This window comes from Raphanus sativus, chromosome 9, assembly GCF_000801105.2.
Source record: "Raphanus sativus cultivar WK10039 chromosome 9, ASM80110v3, whole genome shotgun sequence".
Lineage (NCBI taxonomy): Eukaryota > Viridiplantae > Streptophyta > Magnoliopsida > Brassicales > Brassicaceae > Raphanus > Raphanus sativus.
The window spans coordinates 35853133-35867184 of NC_079519.1; the positions used below are offsets into that span (position 1 = coordinate 35853133).

The following is a 14052-nucleotide window of genomic DNA, read 5'->3' on the forward strand; positions in this document are numbered from 1 at the left end:
TGTCTTTTTAATCAATTTTTTGATCATTTTCTTTTTAAAGCTTTTCTGATAACAAATTTAAAAATGAATTATTTGGGAAAATTACCCAAATTTATGAGTTTAGATTAAATGAAAGTAACTCCATTTCTTTATTTTTCCACCGGTTTTTCTTCTCATTTCAACTTTTAATATTTTCTCATTTACTCTGGAGATTACAAATCACGAGAAAAGATTTATTTTCACAGAATATTTGTGTATCCATCATAGACCGTATAATTAATATCGGCCACTAATACATAAAAAATAAAAGTTGTTCCAAATCATTTCATCTTTTGACAAAATGTCAAATATCTCCAACGGTAATTAAAATTTCCTCTCTATTTCTTTTATCTTTCTCTGTCTTCCATTATTGTTATCGTCCATCCACTTGTTGAAGAATCCCCACTAGCTAGAAAGAAAGAAGCATACGATTCTCTCCTTACCAATCTCCTCCTTCGATTCACACCAAACATGGAAGCCTTAATTCACCACTTCACTCTCCTCTCCGACCAAGCTCTCGTCGACAAAACATTCGACCCTTCCACGATCGAAGACCTCATGCGTCTCTTCGAAGTCGATTCCTACAAGGCTTGGGCAGCTCTCGAGGCAGAACAGCAACAAGAGCTCGAAGCCGCTGAAGAATCTATCCGTGAAGCCGAAATCGAACTCGATCGGTAATCTAATTTTTAAACCTAAGCTTTTCGATTTTTTATTTTATTTTTCTCAGATCTGAAATTTGTCTGTGGTGTTTATAGGGATATGGAGTGGGGGATGGAGGAGTACAGGCGGACGTTGGAGGAGATGGAGAGGATGGAGGCGGCGGAGTTGAGAGAGCTGGAGGAGAAGGCGGAGACTGCTCGGAGAAGTGGGAATTTATTGGAGAAAGCTGCTACGATCGCCGCGAAAAGGCATATCGCCGCGGCTATGGATCAGCTGCGGCGTCGATGAGATCAGCTTGGAAGACTGCGTCTGGGAGTAAAGTTCATCCTTCTTGATCGTATGAAGACAGACAGAAGAAGAAGAATACGTTCGGTGTGTAGTGACTGTTTGTGATACATGATAATTAACGATAATGATCAGTGAAATGTATTGGGTTATGCGTTATGTCGATGGTGCCATTGTGGACTATATTTTGTTAAATAATAATAATTTTTTTTGGTAAAATTTATTGGTTTCCCCCAACTAAGAGCACCGTTAACGCATGTGCTTAATGGGTTGCTTACTGATTTTTGGATTTAAAAAAAAAGAAAAAGAAATAATTAGAGAAGCATCGGTGCTTAGTTAAGCTTTAGAAAAGACAGTGCTTAATAGACATGTGTTGCTCATTCTGCGTTCCTTTCTCTTTCTCTCTCACGAAACGCAAGAGTACTTGTCATCTTTGCTCGGATTTCTCTCGCGGAAATCGACTCTGAGATTCAACGTGATGAGGAGATCGCGGACGGCAACGGCGACGGTGAGAATATTGAAGCAAGAAACGGTGTTGGGACAGACGAGCTCGAAAGCGGTTTTGGGCGGATCATAATGTCGAATCCGTCTCCGGGGAAGGAGAGGTTGATGGGGTCATCGCGTTCGGTGGCGTTGAAAGCGGTGGAGGAGACGAGGACGGAGGCGTCGCAGCCGTTGGGGAAACAGTCGCTAGCGAGTTTTGTTTCTTCCTCTCCTGCGATCTCAATTCTCCCGTCACTTTCCGTACCGAGAAGCTCAATGGAATCCTCCCTGTCGATAAATATACTGATTCAGGTACTCAAAACATCAATTTCTAAGTTTATTACTCGTTGATAACAGGACCTTTCGGGTCCCTATCAAATGCAGTAGTATAAAAGATTATCGAACCAATCCTAGGTGATTTCAACGCACTGAGAATACAAATCCATGCTTAATCTAAGTGCAAACCAAAAGTGAAACGAGTTTTAACCTAGAGCAATACTGAAATGCAATAAAACAATAACCTTTCTTTGATTATGAGATGGGAGAACTCATGGGATAAGGGATTAAACCTTGGGTGATCAAGTTTTGAACTAAAGGTGGCAACTTTCAATCAATCTATTAACCTTAGGCCTAGACACAATCCTAAACAAACTCTATCTCTAGAAGGATGCTCATTTGCTAAGATGACTCAAGCATCAAATCTCTTTGGTTGAATGTCATAAAAGCAATCATTAAAATCAAGTCTACTAGCCATCTTAACACCTTTAACAACAAATCTCTTTGGCAAAGTGTGTTAAAAGCTTAGGAGAGTTGGCTCAGACATTTCATCAAACACCTTGTGGGTGGGAAATGTCTAAAGCTCAACTTTTGAGAGGCCAACTCAAAAGATGCATTAAGGACACTCTACAAGCAAGGAAATAGAAAGATCTATACCTAAACACCTTAGATCTAGCTTAATCACCCTTAGTCTCCCTAACCCATGAATCCAAAAGTGGACTACTCACTAATCACCATGATTCCTCTTAAACTCATGAGAGATTTAAGCTTAATCATGTAAAGAAAGGAAGAAAGGAACTTAAAATCACTCAAAAACACAAGAACAAGATGATGATTTTCTTTAAAGGAAAGAGCTTTCACCAAAATGGTTTTTGTTTCTTAGGAGAAATTCAGATTATTACAAAGATTAGGTCTACAAAGTATTTATAGTAGCTAGAAACATAAGGATAAAAGAGTAAAAACAAGTCTGATTAACTCTCAAATGCTAACTATGAAAATGGTCGCAACTGCCTTTTGGCGATGACTAAAAGCCGTTGGGGGGTGCAGAAACCCGCTGGGATATGCACACCGGCTTCTCGTCACGTTCACCAAGCCGCTGCAACATCTCGAAGTCGGGCAGGGAGCACTGGTTTTTCCCAGCGGCTAGGCGAAGCCGCTGCACCAAAAGCCGCTCCAACACTTAGAATTTTCAGCAGAACTTCTGCACCGGCTTCTCGTCAGGACGCCAGGCCGCTGGGTGACGCTAGGCCGCTGGGTGATGTGCATCGGCTTCCTGCGAGGTCAAAATGCCGCTGCCTGTCACATGAAGCCGCTGGGACACTTAGTCATCACACCATGAACTCGAAAAACACCAATCTTGCCTCCAATCCACCTCCAATTGCTCCAAAGTCACCATTTGGCATCTCCATCACCTGATAAGAACAAATGCAATGCAATGCAAACTAAACAAGTCTAAATGCTATCCTAGATGATCAAAATGCATGATAAATGAATGATAAAACCTATTAAAAACACAAGATATCAACTCCCCCAAACTTGTCCTTTACTTGTCCACAAGTAAACTTTCAAGAACTTATTTGGAGAAGAGGTTTGAAGATGGGAGCTCATAGCCAAAAGACACCAAAAACACTCAACTTGACATCCTAAAGAAATATAGCAAATAGCATGAACAACTCTCTTATTACACTCTAGCTTCTCTAGGCCTATCAAGATACTCTTATGCCTTTACACAAGATGCAATACTCATCAACCAACAAGTCTTTCTACCAGCTCTCACATTGATTCACACACACAAACACAAGGTGGATTCTCACAAATGGGCACATGATCTCAATCATTTGGCTAGGTAAACAAATGGTCTAAAGTGAATGAAAACAATGGCTCAAATAAATCATTTTAAAGTGGCAATCACTCAAGAACAAGGAGCTTGATCATTATGCAAAATTTATCTAAGACCAGGAGCAATTTATGCATACATAGATCCATTCTCATCATTCTACCCTTTCCTAAGTGATATAACAAGCTTCACCCCTATTCACATTCATCCCAATACCCAAAGTAACCCACTTTATCACACTCACCTCATGAACTCTTTAACAAAACCATCTAAGGATCTTTTTATTAACTCTCCACAACTCTTAGCTCTATCTACCTTCCCACCATCTTATTGATTCATCATTTTTTTTTTTTTTTTTTTACCCAGCGGCTAGGCGAAACCGCTCCAAGAAGCCGCTGCGACACTTAACAAATTTTTTCTTTTTTTTTTTTTTTTTTTTTTATATTGGGGGAAGGTTCAAATAGACTAAATCTAGAGATTTCTTATTTTTGATCCTTAGTGGCTTCTTTTCTCAACTTTTTGATCATTTTTCTCATCTTTCTTTTCTCCAAACCCAAGATAACAAACTTTAGATTAAACAAACCCACTAACCATCCTAGATGCTAACTCAAATGAGGATCCTATGCTAGCAAGTGATGAGAACAAATCTATGTCGCTCCCAATACTCTCAAGATTTTGCACATGACAAGCTATCAAAAAGGAGGCCTCACTCAAGCAAATCAATGTTGGCTTCAAAGAAAGGTAAGGGTTCAAGGGTGAGGGAGTACCATTTGGGTTAACAAAGAGTGGAACAATGGAAAAAGATAACCCAAATGTGTATGAGAACCATGATCAAGTATGCAAATGCCCATAAGCGAGAGAAATTAAGTTCATTTAAGCCTAAGTTCAGTTCGGAGCTGGTTTTCAAAACAATGTCAATGGCAAGCAAGCATACAAGTTTCAAGAAGAGTTTTCAAGGCTCGAAACGTGCAAGGTTTTAAAGAGATGCTTAAGCTACTTGATATGCTTAACTAGGGTGTCACTTTGAGTGCTAGACAAGTGCTCTTTACAAGGCCTTTTAAATCATTGCTCCCTATGCAAATGAATGCAACCTACATGCATGCTTTTAGACTCCTATTGCATTTTTTTTTTTTATGCAGATAAGCATGTTCTAGACTCAATCTTAAAGATGCAAATGCAGCTACATGCTTGTTTTTGTGTTTTTTCAAATTTTTCAAATTTTTTTTTTTTTTTTTTTGGTTTTTCTATGCAAATAAGTATGAACAATGCAAGACTCAATGCAAAATCAACAAAGCAAACAAGATCAGATACTTGGTACCTCCCCCAAACTTAGTTCACACAGTCTCTGTGTTAGTAAGTTGAAAGAGATACCGAAAAGAGAATTAAATGCAAAAGAAAAACTGGTATGTACAATGGTGAGGTGAGAAGATACCTGACTAAGGATAGAAGGAGGTGTCCTCAGTGTCCCAGTCATCAGCAGTGGCAACAGAAGGAGACTCGTTGGAGGAGACACGAGCTGGTGGAGAAGGGTTTCTGCGCCTTCTACGAAGCTCATGGTCTGGAGAGCGTGCTGGTGCAGGGGCTGCTGACCTAGAATCATAGAAGGAGGGTCTAGGGAGGGTTGAAGGGCCAGCTTCTGTCATAATATCATCCCTTCGGCAGCCTGAGCCGATTGCTGTCCGAGCTAGCATTGAAGTGACCTTCTTCATCTGTCTTTTAAGCACTTTGACCGACTCCTTGAGCTTGTAAAGGGTCCTATCCTGCATCTTGTTCCATCTTTGTAGCTTAGCATTCTGAGAGAGAGAATGGCGCAATGCAACACTCGTTGTGAGACCGCGATAAGGCGCAAAGTAGTACCGCTCTGTCCCATACTTAGGTCCTGGTGTGATCGGCCCTTCATCATCAGCATCACTAGGACGAGCAGACTGAGAAGCACTAGCCCTGGCTCTCTTTTTGCGAGGTCTGGTGATTTTCTCAAATTCACCAAAATCAGAGGGAACAAGCTCATGCTCTGGAGGAGTGAATTCTACATGCTGAGGATCAGCTAGAGTTGTCTCCCTCTCACATGGAAGGAGGATGTGTAACGGCACAGGGTCGAAATCGCGTGACCAGAAGGGAAAAGCAAACCGGTTGCCGTCTTTTCCTGTGAGAAATTGAGTCCTCTGCAAGTAGGGGATGTCCATTGAGGCTGGAGCTTGATCCGGAGTTCCCAAGCGAATACCCACTGCTTCCAAGATAGGGGTAATGAAGCTCCCGATGAACAGCTTCGGTTTTGCAATCTTAGTAGTCCAAACCCACTCTTTGTAATAAGTGAATCTCTTCATCAACAATCCCACTATTCCCATATCCTCAAAATCTTCAGGAGTGGTGTCTATCAGTTTATCTTCAAGTATGGGAAGGAGTCCTAGAGCAAGAAGCTTAAGCTCTTCGTCATTTGCCCCGCCAGTAGAGATGTCAAATGGGCGGGCTATAAATGGGCGGCCCGTGTCCAAATTGATATGGTCTGAAATGGACATGCCCATTTTGACCCAGTAACTAAATTTTGTCCACATGGACGAACCCAATTATAACATGGACAATATTGGGTTTAACCACTTGGACAATGGGCGGCCCAAAAATCTAAAATATCTAGGTTTAGCAAATTAGAAAAAAACACAATATTTTTTTTCCAACATTTTTCTTCCTGAAGCCTGAAAGTTTGATTTTTAACTGTTTATTTGTGATTTTTGTTATGGAAAACATAATTTCCGCTAAAACTGAAAAACGTAATTTTTCGTTAAAATCGAAAAACGTAAATTTTCGTTAAAATCGGAAAAACATAGTTGCCCGCCAAAACCGGAAAAATGTAATTTCCTGCCAAGATCGAAAAATACAATTTTCCGCCAAAACCGAAAAATGCAATTTCTGCCAAAACCGAAAAACCGAATTTCCTGTCAAAATCAAAAACGCAATTTCCCGTCAATACCTAGAAACGTAATTTCTCGCCAAAACTAAAAACGTAATTTTCTGCAAAAATTGAAAAACGCAATTTTCCGCCAAAACCGAAAAAATACAATTTCTCGCAAAAACCGAAAATGCAATTTTTTGCCAAAACAGAAAAACACAATTTCCCACAAAAATCGAAAAAATGAAAATTATATTGTTTACATTAAATGGGTGTATGGGTCCCATGGACAGCCCAACAAATCATGGTCTTATTTGGTTATGGTCTCATTTGGACATGGTTCTATTTGGGCTTCGACCAAAAATGTCCAACAAAAAAATGAAGCCCATTCGGACACGCCCAAACCCGCCCGGCCCGCCCAATTGACATCTCTACCCGCCAGGTTCACTACGCGAGTAGAAGGTGTGAGTAAGGACCTTATGGGTCAATCTCACTGCAGGGTTTGAGATATCTGTGCTCTTATCCTCCCCAGCCACACGAGCTTTCCCGGAGATCTCATTCCATATCTCTTTAACAATCGCTGATCTATTAGGTGTGAAGGGTGAAGGTCTGTCTGGAAATCCGAAAATAGAACTCAGCTTCTTGAACCCGACCTTGTAGGTCTTCCTATGTATCGTGAAGGAAATGCGCCCATACCCGTCAGTTTTATGTTCCGGGCGATGGTAGGTAGCAACGAATGAAGACAAGAACTGACAAGAAAGCTCCTCATGAACCCCGTAGCTCATACTAAGCAGTGACTCCATGCCCATGTTCTGAAGAATCTGTCTCACATCCTGATACAGTCCAAGCGTCTCAAGAGTCTCCCGATCTGGAAATTTCATAGCTCGCCATTCAACATCCTCAGAAAGGCGCTCGTAGAGCTGTGCTGGAGAATGGTTTCTGGTGGCTGGCGGTACTCTCTGTCCCTTCTTGACTGTTGCAGGAGTTGGAGCTGGTGCTTCTTCCTCATCTTCAGTTTCAGCTCTAAGACCTTCTTCTATCATTTCCTCAATCTCAGCTTCAATTGCTGCCTGTTCAGTGGGTGTCTTTTCCTTCTTCTGTGGAACAGGTTTTCGTCGGTAGACTTGAGTTGGAGGCTGGGGCCTGCCTGCTCTTGGTGGGTTTGCTCTTGTTCCAGCTTGAGAAGAAGTTACCATAGCTTGAGAAGAAGTTCCCACAGCTTGAGATGAAGTTCCCACAGCTTGGAAGAAATCAGACTCTGATCTATTTGGGTTTGGTTTCCGCGCTGCTGCTTTAGTTCTCACCATTACTACCTGAAATCAAACACTTGAGATCATATAAGAACAATGCAAAAAGAAACTTGCAAAAGCAAAGATAGCTTCTAAAAAGAAAGATCAAATAACTCAAGGCAATCTTAACTAAGCAATCTTTTTCATTTCAAGTGCTAGACAAGAATAAACTCAAGCTCTAAGTAATAAGAGGAGAAAGCTTTCATTTAGAAAATCACATTTTTAAAAACTACTCTTCTTAGCACAATTTATCAAAGGCAAATGCGATTTAAATGAAAAGATAAACTAGCAGCAGCCTTAGAACACTTCAGTGCTATCAATCACAGCAACAACAACCAAAATCCCCAAAATTTTCGAAATTTCAAGAACACCAAGAACCCTAATTCTCAAATTCTCAAATTATGCAAATTTATCATGAAATTCAACAACCCACTTCTCAAACAAGCTAATAGAGGCATAATCAACAAGCTTTAGGCATGGAATCAACAATGCATCAACTTTGAAAAAGTTGGAAATTTTCACCAACGAATTTCAAGTGTTTAAATCGCGATACCTTAGCTTGTTTCTGAGAAACAAGAGTGGAGAAATGGAAAGATGAAGCAAAATCACGGATTTAGCAACCGGAATCAGCAAAAACGAATGAGAATTGAGAGAGTTATGAGTGTTGATACTTGAGAGAGAATGGTTTCTCTTGTTCACGTGAGAATGGGGCAGAGGAGAGAGAGAGTCACGATTTAGGGAAGAAGAAGAGTGGTCGCGTCCGGTTCTGGTTGATTGGGTCTGGTTCAATTGAATTGAACCGGGAATCAGAGTCGGTACGCGTCGGTTAAGGCTCAGCGGTATGGCGTAGCCGCTGCAAGAACCCGATGCGCGTCGTCCCAGCGGTCCACCTCGACACCAAGCCGCTGCAAGAACCCGAAGTCGGGCAGGGAGCACTGGTTTTACCCAGCGGTATGGAGTAACCGCTGCAAGAAGCCGCTGCGACACTTAACAATTTTTTTTTTTTTTTTTTTTTTTTTTTTTTTTTTTTTTCGTATCAGGTCGCAACGGCTTAATGAAACTGTTCCTCGTGGCCGCTGTGAGCTCTTGTGAACCTCCAAACATCTTGTTTGTTGACTCAGTTTCTCATCTGGGACCTGATGACCTGAAAACACACAGAAAAAAATCCCCAAAAGCAATACTAGATACTAAAAATAAAATTTAAAAAATATGCACAAGGATAAACATGGGACTTCCTCCCAAGTGAGCTTGTTTTAAGTCTCTAGCTTGACTTTGCTTCCCTTGGGACTAAGCTGGGGTAGGATCAGAAAGTGGAACTGACATTCCATCTTCCTCTCGTGTAGTAGCCATGTATGGCTTCACTCTTTGTCCATTGACTGTGAAATTTCCTCCATTCTTATCCCATAGCACAATTGCTCCATATGGCCTTACTTCCTTGATCTTGAAAGGTCCGGACCATTTTGATCTTAGCTTTCCGGGAAACAATTTCAGCCTAGAATTGTAGAGAAGAACTTGATCTCCAGCCTTGAACTCTCTCTTCAAGATGCTCTTATCATGAAAGGCTTTGGTCTTTTCTTTGTAGATCCTTGAGCTCTCAAAAGCATCCATCCTTATCTCATCAAGCTCATGTAGCTGAAACAGTCTCTTCTCCTTGGCACTCTTGATATCAAAGTTCAACAGCTTCACAGCCCACATTGCCTTATACTCAAGCTCAACTGGAAGATGACAAGCCTTCCCATAGACAAGGTTGAAGGGTGTAGTGCCTAAGGGAGTCTTGTATGCTGTCCTATAAGCCCAAAGTGCATCATCAAGCTTGTCTGACCAGTCTTTCCTCTTAGTACCACAACCTTCTCCAATATGCTTTTGATTTCCCTGTTTGAAAGCTCCACTTGCCCACTAGTCTGAGGATGATATGGTGTGGCAACCTTGTGCTTAACACCCTTCTTTCTTAGGAGACCTTCAAACAACTTATTGATGAAATGTGATCCTCCATCACTTATAACCACTCTAGGGACTCCAAACCTTGGGAATATTATGCTTTTGAACATCTTGACTACTACTCTTGAGTCATTTGTAGGGCTTGCCACTGCTTCAACCCATTTAGATACATAGTCAACAGCTACAAGGATGTACTTGTTGCCATAAGAGGAAGGAAAAGGGCCCATGAAGTCTATTCCCCATACATCAAACACTTCCACCTCAAGTATTGGATTTTGAGGCATCTCATTTCTCCTAGAGATGTTTCCTCTCCTTTGGCAAGAATCACACTTGGAAACAAAGTCTTGTGTGTCTTTGAACATGTGGGGCCACCAAAATCCAGCTTGTAGCACCTTAGCAACTGTCTTGAATGTAGCAAAGTGGCCTCCATATGATGATCCATGACAGTGTGTGAGGATCCCATCTACTTCTTCTTCAGCCACTACCCTTCTATAGAGTTGATCTTTGCAAAGTATGTAGAGAAAGGGCTCATCCCAATAGTACCTCTTCAACTCCTTGTAAAACTTCTTCTTGGCATAGCCTTCAAGATCCAGTGGCTCCTTCCCAGTAACAAGATAGTGACAAAATCAGCATACCAAGGTTCCTTCTCATTTGTTGCCTTGACTTCCTCAATCTTCTTACCGGTCTCGCAAACTGCAACCACTGCTCTAATAGCCATAAGCTGTTCCTCTGGAAGTCCTTCATCAATGGGGATACCACACTCCACTCTCATTCTAGACAAGTGATCAGCCACACCATTCTCAACTCCAGGCCTGTCTTTAATCTCAAGATCAAACTCTTGAAGCAGTAGAATCCATCTCAACAGTCTTGGCTTGGCATCTTTCTTGGCTAGGAGGTGCCTCAAAGCTGCATGATCTGTGTAGACAATCACCTTAGACCCCACAAGGTAGCTCCTGAACTTCTCAAAGGCAAAGACGATGGCTAACAGCTCCTTCTCTGTTGTAGAGTATTTCACTTGGCATCATTAAGGGTTCTACTAGCATAGTAGATCACATGTGTCTTCTTGTCTTTCTTCTGCCCCAAGACTGCTCCAACAGCGTAGTCACTAGCATCACACATAATCTCAAAGGGGAGGTTCCAATCTGGTGGCTGGACAATAGGTGCACTCACTAGCTCGCCTTTCAGCTTCTTGAAGGCTTCAAGACACTCTACATCAAAGCTAAAGGAAGCTTCTTTGCACAGCAGCTTGGTCATTGGTCTAGAGATCATGGAAAAGTCTTTGATGAACCTTCTGTAGAATCCCGCATGACCAAGAAAGCTTTTAATGTCTTTTACTGTCTTAGGTGGAGGCAGCTTAACCATCACTTCAATCTTGGCTTTGTCCACCTCAATGCCTTTCTCTGAAATCTTGTGCCCAAGCACAATCCCTTCCTTAACCATGAAGTGGCACTTCTCCCAGTTCAGCACAAGGTTGGTGTCTTCACATCTCTGTAGGACCCTGCACAAATTTGACAAACAAGCAGAAAACGAGGATCCGTAGACAGAGAAGTCATCCATAAACACCTCCACAACATCCTCAATGAGGTCAGAGAAGATAGACATCATGCACCTTTGAAAGGTAGCTGGAGCATTACATAACCTAAATGGCATCCTTCGATAAGCGAAGGTGCCATAGGGGCATGTGAATGTTGTCTTCTCTTGATCATTGGGATGTATGGGGATTTGGAAGAACCCTGAATACCCATCAAGAAAGCAATAAAAAGGATGATTTGCAAGCCTCTCAAGCATTTGATCAATGAATGGCAATGGAAAATGATCTTTTCTAGAGGCTGAATTAAGTTTTCGGTAATCAATACACATCCTATGACCAGTTATGGTCCTAGTTGGTATTAATTCATCCTTCTCATTCTTAACCACAGTGATACCACCTTTCTTTGGGACTACATGCACAGGAGATACCCACTTACTATCTGAGATAGGGTAGATCACACCAGCATCTAAGAGTTTAAGAATCTCTTTCTTTACAACATCTTTCAAGTTGGGATTCAACCTTCTTTGATGTTCTATAGAAGTCATAGATTCATCCTCAAGATGTATCCTATGCATGCACAAAGTAGGTGATATCCCTTTGATGTCATCAAGAGAGTACCCTATTGCTTTTCTAAATCTTTTAAGAGCATTTAAAAGTTCAGATAGCTCAAGTTCAGTAAGTTCACTACTCACAATGACAGGGTAAGTTTCATTAGGGCCAAGAAAGGCGTACCTTACACCATGGGGAAGGGGTTTAAGCTCCACCTTAGGGGCTTTGAGCTCACTCCAGTCATCTTGATGACTGACCTCTTGTTGAGTAGCTGAAGATGCTTGTGGTAGCTCCTCATACTGCTCCTTATCCACAAACCCCTTGCGCGCATCCAACATTCTCCCATAGGCTGCACTCTCCTGGTTCTCTACTACCCCTTTGTCTATGGTCAAAGCATGTTGTAGAGAATCTTCTAGTCCCAACTCCTCAAGAAGTTCATCAGCTAGAGCTTCCATTTCCTCTATGTAGAAGGCTTGGTTTTGCACAGTTGGCTTCTTCATCATCTCCTTGATGTCAAAGTGGAGAACATGCCCTTTGCCCAGATGGAGATCAATCTTTCCTTCTTTTACATTCACTATAGCTCCTGCTGTAGCTAAGAATGGTCTACCAAGGATCAAAGGGTCTCTAGCCTCCTCATCCATCTCAAGCACCACAAAGTCTGTAGGAATCTCACAATTTCCAACCATCACTGGGAGATCTTCTAAGATACCAACAGGGAACTTCACTGATCGATCAGCCAATACCAATGAAAGTCTGCACTTCTTGTACTGAGTGAATCCAAGTCTTTTCGCAACTGACAAAGGCATGAGACTGACACTAGCCCCAAGATCGCAAAGACACTTCTCAAACTCTATAGGACCAATGGCACAAGGGAGTGTGAAGCATCCTGGATCTTCTAGCTTCTTTGGTATGTTCAATCTCTGGATGATTGCACTACACTCATGAGTAAGGATCATCATGCCTTCATTTCTTTCTTCTTTGCGGCTACAGCATCTTTCAAGAACTTGCTGTATTGAGGAACCAGCATGAAAGCATCAATGATAGGCATTGTGACCTGAACTTCACTCATTTGTTTCTCAAAGAGTGCCTTGTACTTCTCCAACAGTTGCCTCTTGAATCTTCCAGGAAATGGGAGCTTGGGTTCATAAGGAGGAGGGATAAAAGAAGATTCTTTTGATGGAGTAGCAACTTCACCGTTTTCACTGTTTTCTTCTCTTCCCAATCTTCCTTTACCCTTAGCTTCTACTATCTTTTCCAAGATCTCATCATTGGTCTTCTCATCTACAATCACCACATCATCATCTATGTTGATGGCCACCTCCCCACTTGTTTCTCATCATCCTTGGTGAGAACTCTTGAAGGCAACTCTTTGCCACTCCTTAGAGTGATTGCTTTCATTGTCTCCTTTGGGTTTGCTCAGGCTTTCCGGGAAGAGTTCCTTGTTGGCGATTGGAGTTAGAACTCATAGAGGCAAACTGATTCTCCAAAGCTCTGAACTTGTTGTTGAGCTCATTGTAGCTCCCATCAATCTTTGAGTGGATGTTCTTCAACTCATAACCAATTTGCTTCTCATTTCTTGATTGAGCTTCAAGTAGTTGCTTGAACATTGATTCCACACTTGTGTCTTGAGCCTTAGGTTGAGAAGAACTTCCTTGGGCTTGAGTAGACTGGTTTCCTTTATTGGAGAAACCAGGAGGAGGGTTTTGCTGAGGTTGATGGCTTCCTTGTTGGTTGTTCCTAGGCTGGTAACCACCTTGTGGTTGTTGGAATAAGGTCTTTGCTGGTAGTTGTTGTACTGAAAGTTGGGCTCCTTTCTGTACCATGTACCATTGTTGTTGATGAAGCAAAGCTCTTCTTGCCCTTCTAAACCATCAACTTCATTCACCTTAGGAGGAACCTCTTGACTAGGATCACCAACAAAGCTAACCTGCTCCTTCTTGGATTGGTTTGAAAGAACCAAGTCCAACTTGTCTTGCAAAGACTTGATATCTCTCCTTGTCTGCTGGTCATCCCCTCTGTTGGCTCTATCATACTCCTCATTGTAGACTGAGTCACTCTTTGCCATGTTCTCCACCAGTTCCTCTGCATCCTCCACCGTTCTGCCCAAGAAGAAACCATTACTAGCAGTGTCAAGCCTGTTTCTGCAAGATGGGAGAACTCCTCTGTAGAAAGTGCTAAGCAAGCTCTCCTTGCTGAAACCATGATGAGGACACTGAGCTTGGTAGTCCTTGAATCTCTCCCATGCCTCATTGAAGCTCTCTAGATTCTTCTGCTGGAAACCAGAAATCTCGTTCCTTATCTT

The 14052-nt window shown here is 41.9% G+C and overlaps 2 protein-coding genes, 1 non-coding gene and 1 pseudogene across 3 annotated transcripts; 2 read left to right on the top strand and 2 right to left on the bottom strand.

Annotated features, from left to right (window-relative positions):
* The first annotated feature begins 312 nt into the window (after positions 1-312).
* LOC108824055 (uncharacterized) lies at positions 313-1182 on the top strand. The gene is given in 3 exon segments (XM_018597389.2): positions 313-692; positions 774-940; positions 943-1182. Coding segments are annotated over 3 exon segments (441 nt in total). The 5' UTR covers positions 313-489; the 3' UTR covers positions 1014-1182.
* A 7837-nt stretch (positions 1183-9019) lies between these two features.
* Positions 9020-11784, bottom strand: LOC130500250 (uncharacterized; annotated as a pseudogene).
* Positions 11785-11831: 47 nt separating this feature from the next.
* On the bottom strand, positions 11832-12709 carry LOC130500251 (uncharacterized). The gene is made up of 2 exons (XM_056995024.1): positions 11894-12709; positions 11832-11837 (listed from the first exon to the last, which is right to left on the bottom strand). Exons 1-2 carry the CDS (start codon positions 12707-12709, stop codon positions 11832-11834), a joined length of 822 nt encoding a protein of 273 aa, XP_056851004.1.
* Positions 12710-13945: 1236 nt separating this feature from the next.
* LOC130500441 (small nucleolar RNA R71) lies at positions 13946-14052 on the top strand. Its single transcript, XR_008939066.1, has one exon. It is a non-coding gene; the product is annotated as a small nucleolar RNA R71 (small nucleolar RNA).